General features: G+C 45.5%; 2 protein-coding genes across 9 annotated transcripts in view; both read left to right on the top strand.

Moving 5' to 3' along the window:
• Nucleotides 1-12,605, top strand: part of LOC117579635 (lysophospholipid acyltransferase 5) — a 64,950-nt gene that overhangs the window by 11,879 nt on the left and 40,466 nt on the right. The gene's annotated exons all lie outside the window — the stretch shown is intronic.
• Nucleotides 1-12,605, top strand: part of LOC117579631 (heparan sulfate 2-O-sulfotransferase pipe-like) — a 36,228-nt gene that overhangs the window by 17,649 nt on the left and 5,974 nt on the right. For 2 of the 8 annotated variants that reach the window (XM_034265602.1, XM_034265598.1), the window contains exons 2-3: nucleotides 64-230; nucleotides 5,059-5,117. In XM_034265602.1, the coding sequence (XP_034121493.1) occupies nucleotides 64-230; nucleotides 5,059-5,117 (226 nt within the window). Of the gene's footprint in view, nucleotides 1-63; nucleotides 231-5,058; nucleotides 5,118-6,105; nucleotides 6,672-6,774; nucleotides 7,240-7,262; nucleotides 8,099-8,154; nucleotides 8,310-8,370; nucleotides 8,714-8,844; nucleotides 9,163-9,238; nucleotides 9,484-9,538; nucleotides 10,056-10,090; nucleotides 10,648-10,717; nucleotides 10,873-10,937; nucleotides 11,176-11,324; nucleotides 11,885-11,943; nucleotides 12,099-12,160; nucleotides 12,436-12,605 lie in introns of those variants that run through there. The other 6 variants (XM_034265605.1, XM_034265601.1, XM_034265606.1 and 3 more) reach the window with 6 other exon arrangements.

Genomic DNA, 12,605 nt, shown 5'->3' with positions numbered 1-12,605 from the left:
CCACCTTCGGATGGGGGGCTGTCATTTAATCGTTTACTAACAAATTCTGCCCTTCTATTGCAGATCCGTGGAGCTGATTGCCCTGCTAGCCATATCGTGCACCTTCTTCCTATTCATGCACACCAACAAGCTGAACAGCCGTCTCAAGGAGATGGAGGTGAAGCTGCAGCCCTCCGAGTTCTCCGCCCTCGGCCTGACCGGCAATCACGTCAGCGGTCACGATGCGGGCAGTAAGTACCACACACAACAGATACACAGATACATATCTAACGCATCTCCCCATCATTCCCACAACGAGCCCAAGGCCGTATTGTGGGCCAAATTTCGCGCTCGATTGCATTCGCGTTGCGTATCAGATAAGACATCAATTGTGTACAGGAAGTACAGGCAAAGAAACATCATTGAGGGACTGTACAAATTCGATTCGACTAGGAGTTGTTCTAGGGAACAAGTTACTGTGAAATAGCTAAGAAACATTCCCCTTCTTGCTGCCTAATATACCCCACAAGGCAGACCCACCATTAAGTGGCAAAGCTTTCGAACATAGGCAACGCCCAATTGATTTTTAATTACCACATTGACCCGTGGACCTCAGACAACTAGCGACCTTTGTTAATATTTTTAGCTCTGCCTCTGGCCATAAATTAGTTGATCGTTTTAAGCTAAATTAGTGCGCATTGCTTTATGCATGAATAAATTGTAGAATATTTTACGGAAGGACACCCCAAAATAGTAATATCCCCTTCATGCAATAATCGGATTTTGTGTGCCGTGGAATAGCACTAATAAACTCTCACATTAATATCAACACAATGCGCATACATTTTGTCGATATGCATAGCCATAGATAATCGCAGTTGGTGGTGGTGCATGCTTTTTAATTACAATATGCATGTGTTTACGTAGATGATACCTTTACTTTTTTATTTGTGCATATTTTAGTGCATTAATAAATTATTTTGGCACACACAGGTGTGCTGTTCACAGCCCCCCAGGGGCAGCCTTTCGCCCTCTTTATTTTTTTGTGTAGCGAATTTAACCTTTTGACATTGCGCTAAGCGGAGTTTTGTTTTGTGGCCGTAATGAATAATGCAGCAGCATATTGATTATAATATTATTAATTCAATTAGCAAACAACACAAGAGGGAAATTTGTGGATTAATTTCGTGTGGCATAGGCTTTTGTGTGGTTCCTCTGTGAATATATTTACCAAGAGAAAATCTGGCAAAAATCCTTTCTCATTTATCTGTAGATCAGTGTATACAGACCAACCACTCCAGCCAGCGCTTTCGAGTACTCTCGTTAGGATCGCATTACCAGAGACCTCAAAAGCAATCTCTTGACACTCTTCTCCCTCTCTAAAATGTTTGTCGAGCATTCTCTAAAGCCAAACAAAAGCCAAACCACAATGAAAACGCATTTAAAAGTGAGCATAATGGCTGGCTCCTCAACCAAAAACGAAGATTTTTTAGAGCGTCACTTGAGATTCTGCCACTTGAGGCCTGAGCGAGAGGCTAATGATCATCGTCAGTCGCAGGCCGTAATTGGACTAATAACTCCATCATTAGGCAACTACTAATTCTACTACTACGTACAGCTGCCGAGGACAACCGAAAGCAAATCAAAACTTTCGGGAAAATGCAAAAAAAAAAACGAAAAGAAAAACCTAATTTCCATGCCGGAAGTTTTGAGGCTCGCTTAGGCCGTGCAATTCAACTTGCAAATTAGACAAAAGCTGTTGCCCCAACAGCAACAGCAGCAGCTGCTGAGCCACTGACGAAAGCAACAAGGTGATCTCTAGGGGAAGTCTGTGGCAAGGTGATGCCTGGGCGGAGGAAGACTGGGGAACTGAAAACTTCACGCCTTGCTGCGGTGATTGCCAACAACAGCCAGCTGGAAGTGCAGTGGAACAAAAGGCACACACGAAGACTTCCACAGTAAAAGATGATGATGAAGTCGAGCCAGATGGGACAGAGACAGACCGTAGTGCACTTGTGGGCTGCCGCCAGCTGCTCAGCTGCTGCCATCTCCATTGTGGCTGCTGGCGCTGCGTCTGCGCACGCGTCAACTGCACTGTCTCTTGTACGCCAAAGACAGTTACAAATTGTCCCTGTTTAGGCCCCCTCCAAGGCAAAATCCGGCTAATGGCCAAACAAACAAAACAACAACAAAAAAACAATAAAAAATGGAAAAAATTTATAAAAAATAAAAAGAAAACAAAGCAAATGTGTGTGACGTTGATGGAGGTTTTGCAGCAAAAAAGAAAAGACAACAACGAAAAAAAAAGTATCTGTAAAATGCACAAACGGTTTACCTTCAGCCATACGTATTCATTCATTCATAAATATTTCATTTAATTGACTCACACGACTCGCGGGGGTCGAGTACGAGATAAAGATAAAGACGAACAGACGTACACTCAGCTCAACAAGCTCGTTTTGGCCATCATCATGATGATGACACCGTTAGCCGGCTTTTAGCTTTTCTTTAGCTGCGTTTTGTGTGCCAACATTGAACTTGACTTGGGCTAATTAACAGCACTGAACATTGCAGCCAAGTGGAGTTTTTGGACTGGGGGCTGCGGTTTATGTCGTGGTCTAATGGCCATGTGGAAACATGACGGAAACATGACTCACGTTGAAGATTCTTTAATGGATTGTTGGGACTGTTAGGAGAGAGTTCATTAAAGAGATGAAGAACGTTTCGGTGGGAAAATCAATAATATGAATAGGAAATATTCAGAAGAATGAAATTAATTTGTAATTGTTTCAATCGACTGAGTATTCTTCAACTAAAAATCACCCAAAAATTCCTCCCAATAACTGCAAGTGTGATTGATGTACAGAGCTATAGTTCATCCACAAATCAATGTCAACTTTGAACGTTTACACCCTCAAACAATCGCCTAAAAAACAATCCATCCCTGACACAAAAGAGCAAACCCAATAAAACCCATCAGTCCTCTACCTGCCTCGAATCATTGTCTCCGATGGAAAAAAAAGCAGTCAACCCAACAATTGTCTACACCTTTAACTAGCACAAGCGAAGAGAAGAGCAAAAAAAAAAAGCTAAAGTGTAGCAATGCCAACTTTGCCCCTGGCAAAAATGCATAGCAAACCAGTTCTTACTGCTGCCGCAGAGAGCAACTTTATTTTCAATTAGACAGAGACCCCGGCAATAGACCAATAGCAATACGAACACCCAACTACACAGCCAAACCCAAAGTGTCCAGAGTTGAGGTCCAATTTAGCGGAAAAACTGCAAGCAGGCAATTTGCCGTGGCAGGGGCGTAACCAAGGGGTACGGCTAGGTCTTGAGATCGCGAAAGAGAAAAATGAAACCTAAAATTAGACTAATGAGTGAGCTCTTGGGCGGAATAAGGCTAGAAATTAGTTGGTAAAATTAGCCGGAAAGAAACTGATCAGAAAATGGACAGCAAGACAGACAGAAGGTCCTTGAAACATAAATGGTTATTGAAGTGAAAGAGTTGAGGCATAGAAAAACAGAATAACATGTAGAAATAGAACAAAAACAACCATAAAATGGTAGACTAGAGTAACAGATAGTCAGATGATAAACGGAGTTGGAAAATTTGTATCCATAATTGCTATTCAAGCTACATTACTGAGCACCAACACTCTTTCGCTTTATATCCCCTCACAACGCATTCCCTGGTGCTTAGAAGCAACTCTGGCCAACTTTGGCCTCACCTCAGAATGATTCCACAGGTTCCCATGCATCACATGTTGTGTGTGTAAGAAATGTATAAGCCTGAACCACATGTTACGTTGTTCACCTTCAGCCAGCACCTGAAGTGGCCAATAACCGGAGCTAAGCTTCGACTGAAGGTCGCTTTAGAACAGCAGAATATAAAAATAACGCACTAACCAGATCACAGCCAAAGTGTAAGAACTGCATGAGATGTGACCCAATTTTCCAGACCGCACAAACAAAGCCAAATAACAAAAATGTACGTAAATGAAATATAAAAGGAGAGCAGACTTCTATTTTAAGGTTTCAACCGCAAAATGTGTTTCACTTTTGGTTCACTGACTTTGTTGTCGGTGGCTAAGCAGAGAGAGAGACAGACAGACAGACACGGACCAACAAACCAGTTGGGCCACCACTTTCATTCACATTTTTCGGAGAAACTGCCCAATTGACCAAATACAACACAACGAATCTGGTTTGCAGGCAATTGGAGTGGACACGGACTGGATATGGGTCTGGGGACTGGGATGGATGGATGGATACACACACTTCCTCGTTCAGTTCGGGCAGGAATTATGAAATACTTTAGCGTAAACAAAACAAAAAAGCCAAAGTGGTGCGATCGACCCACACTACACTTGAACATCAAGATGTTTTCCGCATCAGCCTCTCTCTCTTTGTCTCCTTGTCTCTCTGTGCTTAAGCCTGTCCAAATATTCGATTGCAGTCATTTACCATTTGCTGCTAAATTGTATTGTGTGTGCAGTGGCCACGTCTGTGCAAAACAGGACAAATGCCTAGACATCAACATTTTAATTGCCCTCACGACACCGCCAACAAATGGACACGCAAAACTTGTTGCCATTTGCATGCGTTTTGCGTTGGTCCGTTAAGGATGGGTGGAAAGAGCAGCTACAGGGAGTGGGTAAACCTTTCGAAGTCTGAGGATGATCCCTATCGCATCCTAAGTGATTCGGCAAAGTGAAAGGAGTCGCCATGAGCGTGCATATTTACTGCACTCATCGTCATTTATTTATCAAAGCTGACAATGGCTTCCCATGCCGAATATTGCATAAACACCTTTTGGGCACAAGTCGAAAGTAAAAGTATTCCGATTACTTCCTTTTTTGATGTTTTGGGAGTCCGTTTCTAAGGTCATGGCAGGTGTGCTGGAAATGTATGTAAGTTGTGTCAGGATTGACTGTGTTTACATCTTTAAAACGTGCGCGGAATAGAGTTATGTTTCAGGGGAAATATTTATCTTTTTTCTACGTTATTTTTGGAATTTATGGAGAGTTTATTTTACTTAAATTATCTAGTAATCTAATATCTTCCACAACCTTTCAGAACACGATGATATCAATACGCTGCATGGCACCTATCAATATCTGAAAAGCACTGGCCAGGTAAGCTAATTCCATAAATATTTGCATCCTGATATATCTCGCATATTGCCTGCCCATCATGTCGTAAACATTGCAAACAAGCATACATTATTGTTTGGCATTAGCTACAAATATAAATCATCGATGAAACTCCATTAAAAGCGGAAAGGTGCTTCAGCTCCTTGGTGTTTGATATTGCATAAATTGCCTGCCTGTCCCATGGAATATGCGCTCTTCCATGCTCTCTGTCTCATTCGATCATCATCGCTGTTGCTCTCTCTCTCTCTACGGCGCTGCCTCTCTCTATGTCTCGGCATCATTTTTGGATCATTCAATCGCCGTAGCATTCTCCTACCTAGCACACACACACCCCACACAACATACAACACAAACAACACCCACACACTAGTAATTATGCAATCAGTCTAGCTCTGGTAGTCAGTCGTCTATTAGCTATCCCTACATCTACAAACTACAAACTATCTATAGCTCTGGCTATACCTATAGCTACCTCTATCCTAAATGCAGTTCTCTATCTGCTAACACTAACAAAAACGAAAATTACACTTCGACTCTGTCTTGGAATTTTGTCAGCGCAGTTTGAAAATATTTTTTGTAGAGTTTTTTTTGCGTGGTTAGTTAGTTGCGACATAGAAGCGATAGAAATTCGATTTATAAAGATTAAATTAAATGAGTAAATGTCCAAAAAGGTAAGTAAGAGCTGTGGGGAGGATTATTATTAATACCCACATAGGTCCAGCTGTGTGCGCGACTTTTTGCGAAATCCTCAATGCGAAACCCGTAAAACTATTTAACCCCCAGGTGCCGCGTCTCCCTGTTGCATCCCACAAAAAAAAACCGCTTAAAGTCTGTTTATATATATATGTATATGTTGTCCTACTTGTGTTGACTCGTTCATGTTCGTGTAGCTTTGTGTGTCCCAAGAAATTATCCTACACCAACAAGCAACGACTCCCCCAAAAAAAAAAAAACTTTTGCAATCCGGCAGCTAACACACCTGAATGCCGCACAACTAAACAACACACCGCGAGCCCAGCTGGACACGATATTCTTCAATCGAGTGACAAAGACTGGCAGCGAAAAGATGATGGAGCTGCTCAAGATCCTGGCCAAGCGGAATGGCTTCGAGGCCCGCCGCGATATCAAGGGCCTCTACGAAGTGGTGCTCATGGATCCCCAATATGCCAAGAACTTCCTACACAGCGAAGTGCTGAACAGCACGGGACCCAACACATACACCAAGCATGTGGCCTTCATCGACTTTGATCTCTTGGACGAGCCCTGGCCCATCTACATCAACATGGTGCGCGATCCCATCGAGCGTTTGGTCAGCTGGTTCTACTATACGCGCGCCCCCTGGTATCTGGCCGAACGGCGGGAGACTTTCGGCGACAAAGTGGTGCTGCCCAGCGTGGAGTGGGTGCAAAAGGACTTTAATGAATGCATCGAAGAACACGATCCGGAATGTGTGTACGAGCAAATGGAAATGGGCAATCTGGGCGATCATCGGCGGCAATCGTTGTACTTTTGTGGTCACACCGCCTCCGTGTGCATGTGAGTAGCAGTTGAAAGAGTTAGCGATGGTAGTCGTTGGGCAACCCAATCCCCATTCAAAAGTACAACCCAAAGTACAATCCCTCAAAAAACCTTCTCGCAGGCCCTTCAACTCGCACGAGTCGATGCAGCGGGCCAAACGGAATGTGGAGGAGCACTATGCTGTTGTGGGCACATGGGAGGACACAAACATCACGCTGACTGTGCTGGAGGCCTACATACCAAAGTACTTTGCCGGCGCCAAGGATGAGTACTATGCCCTGCGCAGCCGGCTGGGCAATGTGAATCGCAACAATTTCAGGCCCACACTCAGCGACAAGGCGAGGGCGCTGCTCGCACGCAACATGACTAGGGAGATTGAGTTGTATCAGTTCATCAGGCATCGTCTGTATAAGCAGTATATCGCGTTGAAGCTGGATGAAGATCCAAAGCTCAGGGAGGCCACTTAAATTAGGTGTTTATTTTTTCAAGTGTAATAAAACTGTGTTAATTTTCGTACTGCTTGATCTTTCGGTATTTCCCTAACCACGTCCTTAGCTTGGTACACTCTCGATTGGGTTTGTCGATTGACAAGTTGTTGTTTGCATGTAGCTACGTGGATACAATGTGCACGATCGCCGTAGCAGCGAGGAGGAACCTTCCCACGGACACCATCACGATCATCACTCGAATCAGCACCAGCATCGGGCGCCTCATCAGGCGCATCTGCACAAGGCCGCACATGACAAACAGTTGGCCCTGCCCGAGGATAAGCCTCTGCAACAAGATGAGGCGCACTATGGCGACGACGAGAATGATGATGATGATGATGAGGAGGAGGCCGATGATGAAAAGCTCGATGGCATTGATGGCATTGATGGCTTCAATTTGCAAGCCGATCTACTAAACAATACCAAATACGCTGAAGTTGATTTTGTGTTCTTCAATCGCGTACCCAAGGTGGGCAGCCAATCGCTGATGGAGCTGATGGCACGCCTAGGCAAGATCAATGGGTTCAATCATGCCCGCAACAAGGGCAGTGCCCACGAGACTGTCCTGATGAACAAACAGCATCAAAACGATTTGCTTTCGGATCTACTAACACGCCCCAAGCCGCACATTTACAGCCAGCACATAGCGTACATCAACTTTACCAGATTCCATCTGCCGCGTCCGATCTACATTAATCTTGTGCGCGATCCCATTGACCGCATCATCAGCTGGCACTACTACATCCGTGCCCGGTGGTACTATCGCGACATGCAGGCCAAGCTGGGTGACAAGGCACCGGCCATGCCAGCGGACGAGTTTCTAGACATGGACCTGGACACATGTGTCCGCAATCACGATCCCCACTGTACCTTCACTCAAATGCAGGTGAAGAACGAGGCGGGTGATCACCGTCGTCAGACCTTGTTCTTCTGCGGCATGAATCAGAAGTTGTGCATGTAAGTAGGGCAATAGTTTCCCTTAGATATCATACCCAAAACTGAATTCCTGTTAGGCCCTTCAATTCGGCGGTGGCCATGCAGAAGGCCAAGCGTACTGTGGAGTCGGAGTATGCCGTCGTTGGCACCTGGGAGGACACAAATATCACGCTATCCGTGCTGGAGGCCTACATACCACGATATTTCCGTAATGCCAAGGTGGCCTACTATCGTAAGAACAAACCGAACTTTGACCTCTGAGGCTACTTCACTGAACTCGCATTAATTTCTAGTGGGCAAAGATCGTCTGTCACGCGTTAATCGGAATAATGTCACACGGATCGTGAGTGACGAAACGCGCATGATCCTGCGGAAGAATCTGACCAACGAGATTGAGTTCTATGAGTTCTGCAAACAGCGTTTGTATCTGCAATATGCCGCATTGAGTCACGGCAAGGGCTTCGGGGAGGACGACTATCTGCTGGTGCCCGAGCAGCGCAACGACTACAACGAGGAGTATTAGAACAGAACAGAACAGAACAAGAGTAGAATTCGATTAGAGCTAAGTCTAAGCCATGATTCCATGATAGTATAATTAAAATTCTCAGGACTATATAATACACAATAATACAACAATTTTTGATTGCTTTCTGTGTGAATATACAGCTTTGTGTGTCTCTCTCTCTCTCTGTGTGTCTGTAGCTCCATTTATCTGTTGGGTTCCTCTTGTGGTTCGAATCGACTCTATTCCCCTGACCATTTTGCAGCTGTGGCGTTTGAATCCCAAGTTCCTGAACAACACCAAATACCATACCCGGGATATACTCTTCTTCAATCGAGTGCCCAAAACGGGCAGTGAGACGCTCATTGAGCTGATGCTTCGCTTGGGCGAGCGAAATCGCTTCCAGAACGCTCGCTCGCCCTTCTCCAAGCCCACGGGAATCTACTGGTCGTTTGAGAAACAAAAACTGGAGGCCCATCGCATACTGGATCTGATGGAGGAGGATGCTTTTGCCTATGCCGAGCATGCCAATTATATGAACTTTCGACAGTTTCAATTACCACAACCGATCTACATCAATTTGGTAGGAGAAGCAGCAGAAAATCCTGCAGTTGTTAGCTCTGTTTTTCCTCTCAAAAATCATTCCCTAATTTGTGCAGATTCGAGATCCCGTGGAGCGGGTTATTAGCTGGTACTACTACAAGCGTACGCCCTGGAACTCCCTGCAAATGTTTAAAATTACTGGAAAATTCGAAAATCGCACTCACTATCAGAAAAACTTTGAGGATTGTGTGCTGACACATGATTTTGAGTGTCGCTATGATTATGGGCTGAACTTCAAAGAGGATTCCGCTGATCATAAGCGACAGAGTTTGTTCTTCTGTGGCCATGCACCCCTATGCGAGTAGGTAGTCCCGATATCTTTTATTCCTAAGATGATTTTCCCTTGCCACGCACAGACCCTTCAATACGCCCGCGGCTGTGGCACGGGCCAAGCAGAATGTGGAGCGCGACTTTTCGGTAGTTGGCTCCTGGGAGGATGTGAATGTGACCCTGGCCGTGCTCGAGCATTTTATACCACGTTTCTTTCGGGGCAGCACCGAGCTGTATTACGGTAAAAACTTACTTGAAGATACCCTGCAGCTTGTCTCACAAATTGTTTCTGCAGAACCCGTTAAAGGTCTGGCCTTTAGGAAGCGCAATACGAACCACTGGAAGCCCAAGATCAGCGAAAGGATCAAGCGAATAATGCGTGCAAATTTCACACAGGAGTACGATTTCTATTACTTTTGCAAGCAGCGCTTGTATCGGCAATATTTCTCAATAAATAGACACTTGGAATTGTGATTATCACAAGAAATTTGATTCATTATTCAGTAGGATACAAATACGTAGTTCGGACAGCTGTCTTTTCAGTTCCACTAACTTTACTCATCCCAAAAAAGCATCTGTAATTGTCTGGCTTGTTGTTTTTTGCTGTGATTTTTCTGCGTTTTTCTTACGTTTTAAAGCTGGAAGAACTGGATGCGGCACGACTGAATAATACACCCAAGGCCGAACGGGAATTTGTGCTCTTTAATCGCATTGAAAAGACGGGCAGCCAGTCGATGACCCACCTAATCAAAGAGCTGGGCAATCAGAACGGCTTTGAGACATTCCGCAATGTGATACAGCCCAAAAGGTCTATTCTAGACAGCTTTGTGGAGGAAAGGGAATTCGTGCATCAGCTAATGGAACTCTCCGAACCATCGGCCTATGTGGAGCACACGAATTGGGTGAACTTCACGGCACATGACATGCCGCGGCCCATCTACATGAACTTGGTGCGCCATCCCATAGAGAAGGTGATCAGCGCCTACTACTACATGCGACACCCGAAGATCGCGGCGCAGTACGCGCGGCGCAACCCCGATAAGAAAATTCAGGATAAAACCTACTACGACCTGACATTCAACGAGTGCGTGAAGCAGCGTATAGCTCCGCACTGTGTGTTCGATGCGCACAATCCCTTCAACGGCGACTGGCGAAGATTCAATTTGCATTTGTGCGGCAATGCAGCAATCTGCAAGTAGGTTTTCCCCACAGCGATTCTTCCCTTGCTGCTGTTTTAGTTTCAAGCATTTGCAATCGTTATTCAGGCAGTTAAACTCCGAGGCAACAATGCAAATGGCCAAGAGGAATGTGGAGCAGGAATACTCTGTGGTGGGCACCTGGGAGCAAACGAATGTCACACTGGCCGTGCTCGAGGCCTACATACCGCGTTTCTTTGCAGGTGCCGCAAAGGTCTATTACTGTAGGTTATTCCACTGCCAATTGTTTTGTTGACTGAGTCTCTGATGTACACATATTCTTCACTAGCGCAAACCGAAACATTTACAAGAAACACGACGCCGCACAACAACAGTTTGGATGAGGATGTGGAGCGGTATCTGAAGGACAGCTTTAAATTTGAGCTCGAGCTGTACCAGTTCGTCATGCAGCGATTGTACATGCAGTATATAGCCATCAATAAGCCACGATTCTCGGATATACATATATAGTCAACTAAGAATGAACTTCTATGATCTACGAGCACCAATAGACTTTTTACACACAACTTTCCACCCGCGTGTCTTTCTCTCTCTCTGTCTTTTTTCGCTACTAATCCTTTTTTTGCTGGGCATTTTGGTTAGCTTCAACCCACCCATCACATGTGCGACCTCCCCAACATTCCCTCCCACTTACTCAAAGGTATCCCCTTTGCAGATCCTTCAGTTGAATGCCCAAGATCTGAACAATACCCCCAAGGCCGACATTGATGTGGTGTTCTTCAATCGCGTGCCCAAAACGGGCAGCATGCAGCTGATCGAGCTGATGCGTCAGCTGGGCAAAGTCCATGACTATGAGGTCGAAAAGGATCCCCAGGTTGGCGGAGTCCTGCCACTGCTAGAGCTGCCCGAGCAGAGCGATATGATTGAGAATATAGTCAATCTGGAGGATGGCACTGTCTTCGCCAGCCACGTCAACTTTCTGAACTTCACCAAGAACGAACAGCCCCGCCCGATCTACATCAATATGGTGCGTGATCCCGTGGAGCGGGTGATCAGTTGGTATTACTACATACGCGCCCCATGGATCTTTGTGCCTGGTCGCAGGCGCACCAATCGGGAAATGCCCAACCCCAAGTGGGTCAACACCGAGTACGATCAGTGTGTGTTGAGTGGCGAGAAGGTCTGCACCTACATCGAGGGTTCGCTACTCGAGCATGTGGGCGATCATCGCAGGCAGACTTTGTTTTTCTGCGGCCACGACGAGTTCAAGTGCACGTGAGTGTCCCTGATGCTTCTCTCTCCCTTCTTCGCTCAGTCACCGTTTCCCCCCTTAGACCTTTCAACTCTCGCCTGGCCCTGCAATTGGCCAAATTGAATGTGGAGCGGGAGTACGCTGTGGTGGGCACCTGGGAGCACACAAACGAGACTCTGGCTGTGCTGGAGGCCTACGTGCCCCGCTATTTTGCAGATGCTACCAAAATGTACTACTGTAAGTCGGTTGGGAAACCCTTGGGTTAACTTCTGATTGAGACTGTGATTGATTGCTTACAGCGGGTCTGCATGCGGAGAAGCAGAACGATAACCCAATGAAGCCTCACATATCGCAGGACATACTCGATATGGTGCGTCGGAATTTCACGCGTGAAATCGAATTCTATCAATTCTGTCGCCAGCGCCTGCACAAGCAGTATCTAGCCTTGAAACTGAACGATCTCAAGCGCATGGACAAGTCTCTGGCTCGTTTGGAAGCGGCCAACGAAATGGCCATTAAAAATTAGACTCATATTTAGGTTAAAAGAGAACGAAATAAAACAGAGGAGTAGTAATTGAGGCGCTTATTTCTATTACGATTAGGCTTAGGGGCAAAGCTTTTATTTATTCCGCTGTGAGGGTTCCCACTATCGCTTAATAACCCAAACTACAGAGGGGCAAATCTATCTCTCTCTCACTAGAACCTAAGAGCTTACAACGAAACAAATCCAAACAGATCCACTGA

This window comes from Drosophila guanche, unplaced genomic scaffold, assembly GCF_900245975.1.
Source record: "Drosophila guanche unplaced genomic scaffold, DGUA_6, whole genome shotgun sequence".
Taxonomy (NCBI): Eukaryota; Metazoa; Arthropoda; class Insecta; order Diptera; family Drosophilidae; genus Drosophila; species Drosophila guanche.
This window is presented reverse-complemented; position numbering and strand designations above follow the sequence as displayed.